This window comes from Rhynchophorus ferrugineus, unplaced genomic scaffold, assembly GCF_030347505.1.
Source record: "Rhynchophorus ferrugineus isolate W39M unplaced genomic scaffold, kcgeb_rfMv2 rfM11, whole genome shotgun sequence".
NCBI classification, from domain to species: Eukaryota; Metazoa; Arthropoda; class Insecta; order Coleoptera; family Curculionidae; genus Rhynchophorus; species Rhynchophorus ferrugineus.
The window spans coordinates 32,588,218-32,605,201 of record NW_027472590.1 but is presented as its reverse complement, the minus strand read 5'-3'; the positions used below and the strand labels follow the sequence as shown (position 1 = coordinate 32,605,201).

General features: G+C 33.4%; 1 protein-coding gene across 3 annotated transcripts in view; it reads right to left on the bottom strand.

The window, feature by feature from the left end:
• Trpgamma (Transient receptor potential cation channel gamma) overlaps window positions 1-16,984 on the bottom strand; it is a 249,720-nt gene that overhangs the window by 84,117 nt on the left and 148,619 nt on the right. For all 3 annotated transcript variants that reach the window (XR_013007620.1, XM_076417087.1, XM_076417086.1), the window contains exon 7: window positions 13,716-13,926. Coding sequence is in view for 2 of the 3 variants with exons in the window: in XM_076417087.1 (XP_076273202.1) it covers window positions 13,716-13,926 (211 nt within the window). In the remaining variant the exon portion in view is untranslated. The remainder of the gene's footprint in view (window positions 1-13,715; window positions 13,927-16,984) is intronic.

Sequence of the window (16,984 nt, the reverse complement as noted above, 5' to 3'; positions counted from 1 at the left end):
GCTATAATTCACAAACTAATGATCCGACAGCTGTCAAATTTTTGTTAGGGCTAACTAAAAATCATATGGATTTATTTCTAGTAGCGCCATCTACGGGTCAGGCCGGGTACTTTCCTCCAATTGACCTATTAAAATTTACTTCAACGACATAGTTGTGGCTCGTCTAAGGAGAGTGAATCCGATACCGAATCAAAGAATGATTTAAAGACCATCCAAGAATTCAAATTCAACATAATAACGGAAATATTACGAACAAATTTAAAATAATACTTGCTTTTCTGTACAACAGTATATAAGAATCCGTATTTTTAAGATCGAACTACGTTCGAAAAAAAAAAACAGAAAATATTCCGGAAAGTGTAGGAAACCAAACAACAATAAAGCTCACGATTTTAATCAATAGTCTTTTTTTCGAACGGTATCGCGTAACGAACTTTTCCGGACGGTTACACAAGAATGACTCTAGAACAATGGCTTCAGGCTTAGTGTCTGCGAAACTCCTCCAGAACCCAGATGTGGAACGAATTTAAATATGAATGCGGGCGTTTGGGAACTAAGGCTGACCTAGAATCCTGCCATTACCGACGCCGCAAAAAGCCTGGATAATTTCGCGACAACTTAGCTGTTATACCAGCACAAATTGCATATTGCAAAAGTGCCATAAATCACTACAGTGTAGCGTCTCGGTCGTGTTATGGATTATTAATAATTCGTGCATTAGTATATTATAGAGCCTGGTGCATGTTCCATGTTGTATAAACACTACATAGTATAAAACAAAGTCGCCTTTTCTGTCCCTATATCCCTATGTGCGCTTAAATCTTTAAAACTACGCAACGGATTTTGATGCGGTTTTTTTCAATAGATAGAGTGATTCAAGAGGAAGGTTTATATGTATAATACATGCATAATATAGTAAGGCAACATTGCTAATTTTAGAGGTTTCTAACGTGATGTCGTAAATTAACCTATTTTTTTAGGCTTATTTAGCAATTAGTAAAAACGCTGCCTAACCCTACGAGTTAGATCAAATTAATGTACTACAGTATTGTACACCATAAAAAGGTCTACAAAAAAGTCCGGGATGGTATATGTTTATCTTTTAGGGATAACCCACATTAACCATTTTTATTGTTTACTTTTTACATGAGAAAATGGCTTATTTACGAAGCTATTTTAAGCAATACGGCATTAATCCTTATCGAATTAAGTACCTTAAATACAGTGTGCAATTAATATAGATCAATATGGTTCCTTACAGCATGTAAATTAAACAAATATTTTCGGAGATATTACAAATTTAAAATTTGCGTTTAAAAATGTGTAATGTAATAAAAATTGTATGAATTTAGATATTCCAAAGATAGCAGGAAATCTTCATAGTAAGTATAGGGGAAGAGGAATTGTTTTACTCCAAATTTAATGCGTGCAGGCCAAGGGCAGTAATGAATGAACCAAAAATACTGGATCGATTTTAATCATGTTTTCATTGAGTGACATAGGCATATATATTTTATGCCCGTGCAAAGTCGGAGCGGGCCGCTATGTTTTTATATACAACGTTCATATTTTTTCTGTAGTGTATTTAATTTAGTATCAGCATTGCACCCGTGCGAAGCCGGGGCGGGTCGCTAGTATTATATCAGTGATAATAATAATACTAATTTAGCAGCTTGGTAGTGAAGTGGTAAAGGCGATAGGGCGGTCCTTCTACTGTTGCGATAGCCGCAGGTTCGAATCCTGCTGGGGCATGGTCGTAAATTTATGTTTGTGATTGTCCTAGGCAAGATTATAAAATCCGACAAGGAAAATGATCCCAGTCACGGCAGTAACCAGGCTGGGTAAGACCGGATACCTTCTGGGATGATTTACAAAGTTGGTCACTCGCCAGTTGGTAGGCTTAATGCTGAGGACCGTAGTTCGGAGTCCACGTTAAACTGTAGGTCCAGCCCAGATAAACCCCTAGTTGGTAAAAGGAGGCTTTAAAATATATTTTAAAAAATACTAATTTAGTAACGATAATTTAAATAACTTTACTAACAAAGTTTACAAGGTTGTTCAATGTATACAATGATTTCCGGTCTAGATATTATAATTCAATTTATTTTTGCAGACATAGATATGATTTCTTGATGCTGATGTCCAGCAGCTGAATTGCTTCCAGTTTGCTATGATTTAACAACCTTATTTCATGTTTTAGAGCGAAACCTTGGAGCACCTCGTGTTTCTATTTAATGTCGAGGTCACCGTGCTGCTCTTCGTTGGTTACGTAGTGATAAGCATTGGTAATTAATCGTAGAACTTTGTTTTAGGTGCGTTGGATTACTAGTTGGTTTGGTGCAGTAGTGAAACCCATTATTTGCTTCTCCATAGGTCCAAATTGGCTTTACGATTGACTGATAGACCAATCTCTTTGATGTTAGGCCAAGTTGAGAGTATCTTCCGATTAACCAGTACAGTTGTTTGATTTTGAGTCTAATCTGCTCTGATTTTTGTTTAACGTGATGTTTCCAGGTTAATCTTCCATCCGATTCTGAGGTATTTGGCTGATTTTGCTTGAGTCATCGCTCATCTCTCAAGTGATATAATTATGTTTCGTCAAAATTAACATGGATAGTTTCGGAGCTTTTAAGCTGTATTTTCCAGTCTCTGGGTTTATTTGTTGATTTTGTTGACCGTTACACTTCTACAGTTTTAGACAGAGATGTATATTTTGCTATGATAACAGTGTCGTCGGCAAATGTTCCAAGTACTGTTTCTTTTGTTGTTGGGATATCAGCAGTATAGAGCAAATGTCGTCCAGGATACTACCCTGTGGAACTCCAGCCGAAATAGGTTTAGGTGTTGAGTATTTCCTCTTCGTGCGGGACTCCAAATTTTCTTTCGAAAATATATGATTCCAGCAGTAGACAGTAATTCCGGGGTTAATCCCAAACTCCATACCCAGTTCAGGAATATTTCAGGGCAGTATTTTTTTCGTCGAATGGCTTTTCAACAACCGCTGCTAGTCTGTGCACCTAGTCGATTTTTGAGTAGTGATTTTAAAAAATGTGTGTAAAAAATATATAATAATATTTCAAAAAGATATCATGAAAATAAGGAGGTTTTATTGTTTAATTTTGTGTGTAATATTTAAGATAATTCTTAGAGCAGCTTACAGATTTCATTTTCATTGTTATGTTCAGAATCAAAACTGGAAAACTCAAAATATATATGTGTAAAGAAAATTGTGACTGAAGATTGTGAAATGAGCTGACATCAGAAATTTTAATGACCTGCATTGGCTATTTTATTGGACGGGTTATATAACAAAAATGTTACAAGACGTATATTATATTTCTTCAATAATAAAGTTGTTAAACGAAAATTGCAAAAAACAACCTTTAAAATACACAATTTTGTCTATGTTTATTAATTATATAAGCTGCGAAACAACAAAAAATGACAAGCGAGATGAAATATGAGTCGTTTTTTTTTAACACGGAATGAAAAGTTTAACGAAAATTTATTATTTTTGTTTGTGCTTTTCGTGGAACTTTCGGAAGTTTGGGCTCGGTAACTCGTTGTTCTTTTCCTTGCGTATAACGCTTGAAATACGAATCGTGCTTATACAAGTATTTAACAAGTTTATATAAAAACTTTTTAATTTCCCCTTTTACCTAAATATGGATTGTTTAATATATATTTCGGATGAGTTTACATTAAAAGCACAAAGTATATTGTTCAGATCCCGTTTTGTTTATCTTATAAGCACAAAAAATACGTTAATATGATTGTATTAAATAATTTTATTTAATTTAAGAAATTTGCAGTACATTGTCCAGGTGTGTAGTGTCCATGAAGTTAGTCGTTTGATAAACTATATTTTCCAATTGCCCTACTATAAGAAGATATTATAATAAGCGAAGATATTTTACTACGAAAATATGTCTTGTATTTTAATGAACTAATTAGTCAAACTGATAATAGAACAGCCAAGAGCGATGAAGAATTGCGGGGAATTATCAATGAAGATTGGTGTCAAATCTTTGGTATCAACTTGGACTTGTTATCAATATGCAATTATACGAAGAACATTTTCAAAAATTCAAGACGTTCGATATAATGCTATAAACACTGATCTGATATTGATGATAGCTGAAGATAGCGCTACATTCGCAGATACAGATGTTGACCCTTTGACAATTCTTCACTTATAGTTGGCGTTTGAAAGGCTTGATAGGTAGTAAAGAAAATACTAATGAACTTTGTTTGATGTCCCAAAATAGAATATTTGAGGAAAAACATATACTCTGTTTTACCTATATTTGCAGCTACAATATAACAATGTTGGTTCATAAAACATAATTATTTTAATTTTGAAGATTTTTGATGGTTTGTTATTAGTTTTTAGGGTAAATGATGTGGCTCGGTGAAAGGAGGTAAAACGAAATGAAATAGTGTTGTTTACAATGAGTGACCGTTATTTATTGAAGTAATATAAAAATGTAAAAATATAAATGATAAAAAAAGGCTGGCAGCGGTGTTATCTGGTGACCAGGCTTGGGCAGTCGATGGTGGCACGTCTGAACCAAACGATGGTTGGTTACTGAAATATTGGAAATATCCTTCAATAACATCCCAGATAAACGTCTCGGGGTTGCCAGCTATTCGTCATCGTATTCTAGTTGTCGCTGCTGGCACCCCGTCCGTGTTCAACATTTGGGATTATATTTCTGGGTACTTTGTTGACCGTTATTTCACGATGTACAATTCGACCTGTCTCAAGGTCGCTACAAGTTATTTCAAGTAAATACAATCACCACAAAATACAAATATAAGAAACAGTTGTCACGTAGAAGCACATGGAAAACTACATGTAAAATGTAAAGAGTAGTTATTCAACCTTACAATTTAAATAATAAAGGAAACATATATATATATATATATATATATATATATATATATATATATATATATATATATATATATATATATATATATATATATATATATATATATATATATATATATATATTTGTACCTTCAATAAGTATAGTAGAATATTTTCCAGCCGATGTGTTATATTCAAAATTAGGTATTCATTGGATTATTCATTGTATTTTTTAGGTCTCCTTTTTCATTTTCTGCGAAAATACGTATTTTTATAAGCAAAGACCTTATTAATGCATAAATTTCATAAGCCTGCGTCTCATTGATATTCACCCTTATTCATTTTAGACCAACAAAAACATTTCTGTGAATATATGTCCGACAAGCATGCTAATTATGTTTGTAATTACCATAATTTGTTGACAAAATTTTATTTAAAACAATTAACGTTTAAATTATTGTTTTATTAGTTTTCCATATTTTTCATAATAGTGCTAGTCAAGATTTGCAGTTCTCTTCATTATTGATTATTTATTTAAAACTTCAATAAACAAACTATAAATCCAGTAAAGTAATGAAAATTAGTTAAGACGGATTGCTGTATATTTATGATTTTGTGGACATGGGTGCTATCTTCATTCATTTAGACGGAGCTCACTACAACTGACGATACATGTGTCATATAGATTACGATTGAAAGGTCTGCCTTCATAAATATACACATACTTTGCATCAAAACAGTAGTACGATAGAAAACTTCATTAAATTTATCCTTATATTAAATATAGGTAAATTGTATATTTTTTCATAATAAAGGTAGTTACGATTCACCGTTCTTGTTATTAATTGGTGACTTAACCTAAATTGTCCATGATTTTTTGCAATTAAAGTGATAGTTCTTCATCAGTTGGGTCTTTTACCATGTAGGATACTTTTATTTTTGTATTTTAAAGCTTCCTCTCTAGAAAAATTTTGTGGTTTATCTCAACTGATTATAATTAAAGATGCTATATAATTACTAACAGATATGTTGTTATTTATTTTACGATTTTTGTAACATATTCCACTAGCTTATTTTTCACACAACTGGCTGCGTTCTGCCAAAATAACGCTTTCAAATAATATCAAATGTTAAATGTTCTGTCTAAAAACATGCATTTGCGGTACGAATTGATTGTATAGATGGACAGTGAGCATACTTCAACCATTAAAACATGTGAAACTTTGTTTGGACAATTAAAATGTGGTGATCTACATCATCCACATCAACGTTCAAGACAAATGGCATGCTAGTAGACTGAAAGGTGTGGAATAACAGGAGTTATCGAATCAAGACCCACCACAAGCAAACAAAAAAAAAGAATGACTCTAAGTGATGCAAAACAGAGAAAAAACACATGACACATACGATGAAGATGAGCAATACATGAATTGTATGACAGGAAATGCGGCTTCAAGTATATAAAATGAAGTAATTTAGCCATCGAATAGTTAAAGATTAATAAGAAATGGAAATTACTGATTAAAAAAGTCTATTTGAAATAATGTCCGAATATTTCAATTTTGTGAGCTTTTAAACGTTTTTAAATATATCTCTTTCAAGTTCCTGTTAATATTAAATAACAAACAAGCAAATATTGGTACATTTATCTTGTAGCATAAATCTAAAGAGCTCTAACCATAAAAAATAAATCGTTTGTTGTTCGAACTGAACCAAATAGAGTCGTCTTTTATCGAATAAAAAGCCTAGTATCCCTGTTTAAACTTTATCGAAAAGTAGACTTTCAATTTTTAAGGCAATTTTCTTGTGAAACGATCTATTAAAATATATAGCCGCTTGATTTATCTCAATATTTCGGACACGTTTCGTTCGGGTAGCGGTAATTTTTTTCGTTCTGTCGATAAGGACGAACATAAAATCGTTTTAAGATCATCCCGCAGGAAAGAAAGGAGCCGTGTTTTGTTTTATGCCGAGGATATTATTGATTAGCAGTAAAATTTAACTCGACTTTTATTAAGACTATATTACTTTACACGTTTATATTTTTCTGTTTATGTACGTATATTAAGTACGTCCCAAAGCAAATAAGATTTTTGATGATGAGAACAAAATTTATGTTGCAAAAATGAAAGATTACTTAAATTAGTTTTCTTACGGTACCCCACAGGGACGATCCTTTCAATCTTTCACATATCAGATACATTCTGATCTTTAGCGTTAATATATTTGTAGCAAGTTGTAAAATTGTAGTTCTTGTGATTTATCGATTATTATTCGAAAACTTTGTGAAACTTGACGTCTCAGTTTAGAATACTAGTACAACGTGGGGCAAAGTCCCGCTACCATTTCGATTGTCAATAACTTTGATCAAAGAAAAGATAAGTAAGTTTAGTTTTTGTAAAAAGTTTATTTGGTTTTTACATTTTTTTCGTTATGATTGAACAATTATATCGACTAATTGGTGACCACGATTCGTTATGAAATTTCCGGCTCTTTCTAAGGAATTTTTCATGACATCCTGCAACATTGAAGAGTGAATTTCTTCAATTTTCTAACAAATATTGTTTGTAAGATGTTGAATCGTTTGGGGCTAATTCACATAAACTTTTGATTTAAAAAAACCCCATAAGATAAATTCTAGTGTTGTTAAATCTGGAGATCTGACTGACCCTGTGTATGCTGTGGCCCCATCTTGCTGAACCTTCATGTCATCTAGTATTTGTTCTTTCATTTCAGGTACAAGAAAATTTCGAATCATGTCTTGGTACCGTTCAGCAGTAGCAATAGCTGCAACACCTTGGTCATTTTCGAAAAAAATAGGAACCAATGATGTTATTAACGTGGCCACCGAGAAGAAAATGGGTTTCATCTCTCATTACCAATTTAGATAAAAAATATTCAATTTCACCAGACAGCTTAAGGATTGCATTGCATTACTGTATACAAGTCGTTGATCAGTATCTCTAGGTAGCAATTTTTGGACTAATTGAATTTTGCGCGGCAACATTTTCAAATAGGTTTTCAAAATTCCCCTTAAAGTGCGTGCAGAAATATGTAACTGGGAAACACGACTCCGAATTGATGTTTCTGGAGACTCTGCAATACTATCGCGCACCAGAGCCATATTTTCAGCACTACAAGACGTCCATTGTCTTCCAGAACGAGGCCTGTCTCCTGTCGTATCGTACTATCAAAAAATTCGCATGTAAACGATAAATTGTGTTTTTTTGAGGCACTGGACGATTAAGATATTTTTGACGCAATTTTCGCTGAGTGGCAATAATGGAGCGATTATATTCAATAAATATTGTCACTATTTCTGCTCGTCCTTGTGGCGAATATTTATCCATAATAAAATTTGGACGCCGACACAACACAATGGTTAAAGCGAAAGTGAGCTAAATGTCACATAAACAAAAACAAAACGGTAGCGGAACTTTTGCCCCACCTGTTATTTCGAAAGAGTGTAAATCATTACAATGTACTCGCTAATCAGCTAAATATGCGAAGTGACATTGAATTGCGAAGACTATAAGGTTTAATACCATCCGATCTGATTATGGGATAAATATAGACTTTAGAGAATAAGACTAAATAATTAATTATATTTTATACGCGAGATTTAGTAGTGAAGTAGATTTATACATGCCATATATATCACTATCACTATATAGTATAAAACAAAGTCGCCTTTTCTGTCCCTATATCCCTATGTGCGCTTAAATCTTTAAAACTACGCAACGGATTTTGATGCGGTTTTTTTCAATAGATAGAGTGATTCAAGAGGAAGGTTTATATGTATAATACATGCATAATATACTAAGGCAACATTGCTAATTTTAGAGGTTTCTAACGTGATGTCGTAAATTAACCTATTTTTTTAGGCTTATTTAGCAATTAGCAAAAACGCTGCCTAACCCTACGAGTTAGATCAAATTAATGTACTACAGTATTGTACACCATAAAAAGGTCTACAAAAAAGTCCGCGATGGTATATGTTTATCTTTTAGGGATAACCCACATTAACCATTTTTATTGTTTACTTTTTACGTGAGAAAATGGCTTATTTACGAAGCTATTTTAAGCAATACGGCATTAATCCTTATCGAATTAAGTACCTTAAATACAGTGTGCAATTAATATAGATCAATATGGTTCCTTACAGCATGTAAATTAAACAAATATTTTCGGAGATATTACAAATTTAAAATTTGCGTTTAAAAATGTGTAATGTAATAAAAATTGTATGAATTTAGATATTCCAAAGATAGCAGGAAATCTTCATAGTAAGTATAGGGGAAGAGGAATTGTTTTACTCCAAATTTAATGCGTGCAGGCCAAGGGCAGTAATGAATGAACCAAAAATACTGGATCGATTTTAATCATGTTTTCATTGAGTGACATAGGCATATATATTTTATGCCCGTGCAAAGTCGGGTGTGTGTGCAAATTGTGAAACTACTAACAGTAATAAAAAAATCTACTATTTCCAAGTCCTATCATCGATGTCGAAGATAAAAACTACCGACATATTCCGGATTATAGCAGGTACATAAAAAAACTCTTTCTCCATAAAGAACTATTCATCCAAAGATATGCGACATGATTTCGCAAAGCCATGGGGATTTCCGGAGCAGATTTAAAAACCTGAATCGATAATATTTTATGTTCCGTTCGTTTAACTTTCAAATTTCAATTTTCAGTTTGTACTCCGTATCCGAAACTTTAGTAAAACGTAAAAATCCCCTAGAATTTTATGGGGTAGTATTATTCATTTCCAATCCTAGTTTATATTGAAACTTTATGGATTCATTATTATTTGTTGAAATGCTTATATAGGGTGGGGCAAAGGTCCCGCTACCATTTTGACTGCACGCCAACTTGGTTATGTGAGATTTAGCTCAGTTTCGCTTCAACCATATTGTTGTGTAGACGTCCAAATTTTATTATGGATAAATATACGCCAAAACAACAGTGAGCAGAAATAGTGACAATACTTACTGAAAATAATATTTCCATTATTGCCACTCGGCGGAAATTGCGTCAATGGTAGCTGGACTTTTGAACCACCCTATATTCGTATGTTAATTAAAATGTTTTCGAATTTTTCAGATTCGTAGAAAATTTTGTTTATTTTAATCTTCTTTGATTTGAATGCATAACAGGTTAATTGAAAAGTCCCCGGCCTGACACATAGATAGCACTACTAGAATTAAATCCATATGTTTTTTTTTAGTTAAGTGTGATCCCTAACCCTCAAAAGATGCGTGTATAAATTTGACAGCTGTCGGATCATTAGTTTGTGAATTATAGCATTTTGAGTAAAACAATATTTGTTATTTTGAAAAATATTGATAAATTGGAATTTCGCCTGCTGTTAAAATATTGCTTTTTGAAGGGAAAAAATACAGTTGAAGCAAAAACTTGGCTTGATGCCGAGTGTCCAGGCACTGCACCAGGAAGATCAACCATCAAGGATAGGTATGCTAAGTTTAGACGTGGTGAAATGAGCACCGAAGACGGCGAACGTAGTGGACGCCCAAAAGAGTTGTTACCGACGAAAACACTTAAAAATCCACAAAATGATTTTGAATGACGGTAAATTGAAATTGAATGAAATAGGAGATACTCTAAAGATATCAACTGAACGTGTACATCTTACCATTCACGAATATTTGGGTATGAGAAAGATTTCTGCAACGTGGGTGCCGCGCGAGCTTCCTTTTAACCAAAAAACAAACGACGAGATGATTCGGAGCAGTGTTTGAAGATGATCAAGTGTAATAATCCCGACTTTTTGCATCGATATGTCATAATGGATGAAACATGGCGCCATCATTTTACTCCGAAGTCCAATTGACTGTGTTCCGAGTAGAGTGCCCAAGATGAACCAGGTTCAAAGGGTGGGAAAACGCAACACTCGGCTGGCAAGGTCTGTATTTTAGGATGCGCCTGGAGTAATTTTCTACCTCGAAAAAGGAAAGGACCATCAACAACGTCTATTACATAGCGTTATTGGACCGTTTCAAGGACGAAATCGCCGAAAACGGCGGCATTTAAAGAAAAAGGAAGCGCTGCTTCATCAAGACAATGCACCATGAATTGGGCTTCGAAATTGCTTCCTCATACACCTTACTTTCCAGATCTGGCCCCCAGCGACTATTTCCTGTTCTCAGATCTCGAAAGTATGTTCGCTGGGAAGAAATTTTCGTCGAATGAAAAGGTAATCGCCGAAATTCAGGCATATTTTGAAGCAAAGGATTAATCGTACTACAAAAATGTTATCGAAGAGTTTGATGGACACTATAATTAGTGTATATGAAGGGAATTATGTTGAATAAAAAAATAATTTTGGCAAAAAATTTATTTTACTGTGGTAGGCCGGGAAAATAACACAACCATAATAACATTTCGTCTTTCATATATTTATAATATATTCTTCCATATAATCTATATTTACATATGATACTATAACACCATTCAATTTCAAGACTAGCGTGTTGTTTAGTTTCTTATTTGTAAAATTAATAAGACTTTAGCTCATTAAATGTTAATTTCCATAGTCTTTTTATGAAAGTTTCTTGCTTTATACCCACTGCTAACAGCGGTGTATCATCCTCAAATATAGTTATCGTTATTCTCTCGAGTTTTCGTATGTCACTAGTATAAATCAGATAGAGAATAGGTCCTAGAAAGTTGCCACCTTTCATAACATAACCTAACATAAGCGAAATATCGTAATTAAGATTAGATTAATTAAAAATGATTAATTTTCGATGGCTCAAAGCATATTCTAGTGCAATATTGCTGAAGGATTAAAAGGACTTTTGCATCGTTTCTTCTCAATGAAGTTTAACTCTTCTACCTTTCATAACATAACCTAAATAACGCAATTAAGTTTAGATTAATAAAAAATATTTATTTTCGATGACACAAAGCATATTCTAATGCAATATTTCTAAGGGATTAAAAGGAATTTTGCATCGTTTCTTCTCAATGAAGTTTAGCTCTTCTTTGAATCGAACTCATAGCAAGAATCTAAATTCTGCAAAATTGGAAGAATGGTCATTAAGAAAATTTACCTGTTTACGCAGCCCAAAATCGTTATAAAATAATAGACTAAAATATTAAGTATTTGCATGTATTTTGATCAAACTATTGTTAAAAAAGCCAAATATTAATGTAAACAATTGACAAACATTTGATTTAACTTGATTTAACCCTCAAAAAGGATGATGCTCCTAATTTCCTGCATGCTGCCCTGTAGCTGTATTGCTTCCACGTTGCTATGATTTAGAAAACTTATTTCACGTTTTCATGGCTTCATGGATTTTGGATCATTTCGTGTATCCATTTGATTTCGAGGTCATCGTCTAATCTGCTCTGTTTTTTTTCTAACGTGATGCTTCTAACTTTGTGCTAACATCGAGATACACTCCGTAGTAAGTATTTGGTTGATTCTGCTTGAGGAATAAGACATCCGTCAAGTCTTATAATTATGTTTTTGTCATTTCGCCACAAAGAGTTTAGTAATTAATTAATTAACGGCTTTTGTGAAATAGTAAGTACACAAAGGGAGTGGAAATGTAATAAAAATGAAATTAATTAATAAAAGGTAATAGTTAAAACGTTTTATATGAATTTTCCTAGAAATTTAATTATTCACAAGTATTTTTGATTTCAATCGAGACTATATATAGTTTTTGCCCAATCGAGATTATATCAGAGAAAATAATTTATTTAATATCCGAAAAGATATAATCTCAGCTAAAATTAAATTACTCGAAATTAAACATCGTTTTTTCGGTTTCCATGACGAAGCTACGTTACTAAATCCACAGGATGTATTTCGTCCGCTTCCTCTACTGTCTAAAACTGGACATTTTCTACAAGCTTAGTCATGTAAAACCTTCTCAATTAACTGAGCAAGTCCTCTATTCCATTAAACGGAGGCTCTCTATGTGTCAAACTGTTCATTTGCCAGGGCCCTGCCGTTCAAATAACATTTATTCCGACCCAGAGAAGCAAAATGTTATTTTCGTGGATGTGGTTAATTGCTGTAACACAATAGCACGTGTCCTTTACTATATACATCGTTAAACTAATTAAAATTTTCGCAGGAATCTTGATTTTTTAAAGCTAACACAGGAATACTGTTCATTTAACAATTTACAAAATTGGTAAGGTGAGAAAGGTGTCACATTTTAGGATATTTCGTTATAATTTACTAGAATATTTTCCTTGGTGCAAATATTGGCATCCACCGTATGAAAAGACTAAATAACTTAAAAATACCTAATAGATGTTCCCCTTTAATTAAGAACTTGGATAGATGTTCAACTTTAAATAATGGTTTGGATATTTGCACCAAGGTATATCTATAATTATTCAGTTTTAGAAGAAAAATAGCCTAATACCTTTGGTGTAAATATTAATATCCACGTTATTAATATGTAAACACCTAAAAAAATATGTCAAAATTAAATAAAGTGTTCTCTTATGGCAATATACTCCTTTCAAGAATGATGACAGGACCTGTAAGTACAAATACAGCCAACAAGATTTGCTTAAAGGAAAATATATAAATCAAGGGTTTCATAACCTATTAATTTATTACAAAGAATAAAATAACCACCTGGTAGTTTTTATATCACTTTAGAATGTAAATGTGTAGGAGATACTAAGTTTTATACAAACATATATCACAACAAATTTTCTATACTAATTAGAAGTTATCGTAATAATATTATGGTATATTCTTTATTGTGGAAACATTCAGTGAAGATAACGTCTGTTGGGTCTGCTAGTATCACATCAACATAAAAATTATTGCGTTAATTACCTTCTTTTGACGTAATTTTATCGCCAACTTCAGCCGGTTCAGGTGCATCCTGTCGCCGTGCTCGAACGCCGGCCCCGTCGGATCGTGATTGAGCAGGACCTCCAGCTCGTAGGAACTGCGCGTGTGGTCCAGCAGAGCGGTGGCGAAGTCCTGGCACTGCTTACGCAGTTCCTGATACTCGCCGCGGAACTCGTGCTCCATGAAACTCAACCTGCGAACGCAAGCGGAACGGCGATGATTAATATCGTCATTTGGTCGACGTAATAAACGTAAAATTAAATCGCGAGATTCTCGAGAATTAGCCGACCAATTTAACTCGACGCTTGATGGGAAAACAATACGTTAAGGACGCTCAAATCTCGGTAATTTTCGACATATTGTTAGTTCGTGACGGGGTGTTAATTGCAGGAATATTATTGCTATCCTGGGCTGGCGTTTTACTTTGCCTAGTAACAGGCGTACCAATATTTGTCCAACGCTGGACAAAATACCTTGCCGACAATAATTTATGTTAAACTTATCTGATGAAATGCGTCTTTATGATAATTAATTGTTTCGAAAGCTTCAATACTACAGAAACGAAGGAAATAATATGAACACCTGGTATATATGCTAGTCTATACAAAACGCACGTCATCAATATGTGCCTATCAAAAGTTGTAAATTCGTTTTACAGTCAGACAATATTTTCCTTCTGGTTTGATTCTGTTTAAAAAGAACGTTATGTCCACAGAGTATTACGTCTTCCTCCCTATCACTGCAAATTTAATCCAATGGAGTTGATTATTTAAGATAACTATCTGAAAATAATTATTAAAGATTCCTCTATAAATATTAATATAAGGGCAAATGACGACTTAATCTTTCCTATTTGTATCACATTTCAAATTACTTAAGAAAATCAGAAAATTATCTTAAATCGTTTGTTTTTTTTAATTATAAAATATGAAATATATTTTTGAATTAAAATATTTATTGCACAGTTGATGAGGTAACTAAGAGACATAGATTGAAATAGTTTGGACGAAGCTGTTGAATAAAAACTGTATCATGAAAATGTGCATTATTCTAGGCTATAGAAATCATTTAATCAAATACCATTTTACCAAATACTATTTTACTTTACGTAGCTTTGCAATGCTTGCTGGTAACAGGTCAATAGAAAAGTCCCCGGCCTGACATAGATGACGTTGCTAGAACTAAATCCATATGTTCTTTAGTTAGCCTTAGCCCTCAAAAGTTGGGTGTATAACTTTGTGTGTATGTTTGTCAATTATAGTGTTTTAAGTGAAGCAACTTTTGTTATTGTGAAAAAAGTGGATAAAAAGGAATTTCGCGTGTTGATAAAATATTGCTCTTTGAAGGAAAAAAGTACAGTTGAAGCAAAAACTTGGCTTGATGCCGAGTTTCCGGATAATTCCTCAAGAACATCAACCATCAAGGATTGGTATGCTAAGTTTAGAGGTGGTGAAATTAGCACAGGAGACGGTGAACGCAGTGGACGCTCAAAAGAGGTTGTTACCGACGCAAACAATAAAAAAATCCACAAAATGATTTTAAATGGCCGTAAATTGAAATGGAATGAATAACACACACCTTGAAGATATCAAATAAAGATGTACATTATATCATTCACGAATATTTAGGTATAAGAAAGGGCTGTGTAAAGTGGGTGCCCTGCGCGGGTTCACTTTTGACAAAAACAACGACGAGTTGATGATTCGGAGCAGTTTTTTGAGATGATCAAGCGTAATAAATCCTAGTTTTTGCGTCGATATGTGACAATGGATGAAACGTGGCTCCATCATTTCGCTCCGAAGTCCAATCGACAGTCATCCGAATGGACTGCACACGATGTACCCGCTCCAAAACGTGTGAAAACGCAACAGTCGATTGGCAAGGTTATGGCGTCTGTATTATGGGATGCGCATGGAATTATTTTCATTGCCTACCTTGAAAAAAGAAGGACCATTAACAGCAACTATTACATAGCATTATTGAACCTTTTGAAGGACGAAATCGGCGAAAAACGGCCGCATTTGAAGAAAAAGAAAGTAGTGCTTCACCAAGACAATGCACCGTGCCAAAAATCCATGAATTAGGCTTCGAATTGCTTCCTCATCCACCGTATTTTCCAGATCTGGCCCCCAGCGACTATTTATTGTTCTCAGATCTCAAAAGAGTGCTCGTTGGGAAGAAATTGTCGCCGAATGAAGGTAATCGACGAAACTGAGGCCTATTTTGAAGCAAGAGACAAATCGTACTAGAAAAATGGTATCGAAAATTTGGAGGGTCACTATAATCAGTGTATCACCCTTGAAGGGAATTATGTGGAATAAAAAAAAACTAATTTAGCCAAAAATATGTGTTTTACTATGGCAGGCCGGGGACTTTTCTATTGACCTGTTACAACATGCAAACTAAGACACTCTGCTCACTAAGAACAGCGAAGTACTAATTAGGTCGGCAAATTTGCGATCTAATGGCTAGTAAAAACTAAAAAGTCCAGTTGTATTGGAAGAAGCTACAGTTGGAAGGAAACTAGTTATTATAAGATATCACAGTTGAACTAAATTATGAATATCGTTTCAAAATGCAATACAGAATACAAGAAAACCCTATATCTCCAAAGAAATACTTCGAGTTTACAATAAGGGCACGAAATACGAACGATATTCTTACATATATTTTTTTATATGATATTTTATTAAATAATAAAATGAGGAAAGTATCTTAACTGGACAGTATTTTTATTACAAGAATATATAGATAATTCATTACTAACTAAAACTTTTCGCAAATGCCATTATGATACTAGAAATTGTTTATTAAAAGTCTTGTCTGGTTCTATTTTGCTATTTCATACGTAAAATTCACATCAACTGCTATTAATTATGAAATATGAATTCTGCCAGGGAAATTAAACACTAAATTTTGTACATAATTCCGATAATTACTATGTCACCAGCAAAAATATTTGACCTATTTAATTTTATTATTCTGGGAAGCAGAGATCTTTGTTTTCGTTATTATTGTGGATATAATTAAATAGTAGGCTGTAATAGAGTTATTTGAATATAAAGCTGACATTAATTAAGTACTAATAAGTTGTAATATAATAAATATAAAGACGTAACAATTGTGGCGTTTTTCATGATGAATTTTTGTGGTCAATCCAAACTGTCAAATTATTTCAATATTATCTATTGCTGCTCACTTGAAACTGGTCGTTTTACGAAGGTTAATTTAGCAGAGGATTATAATACAAG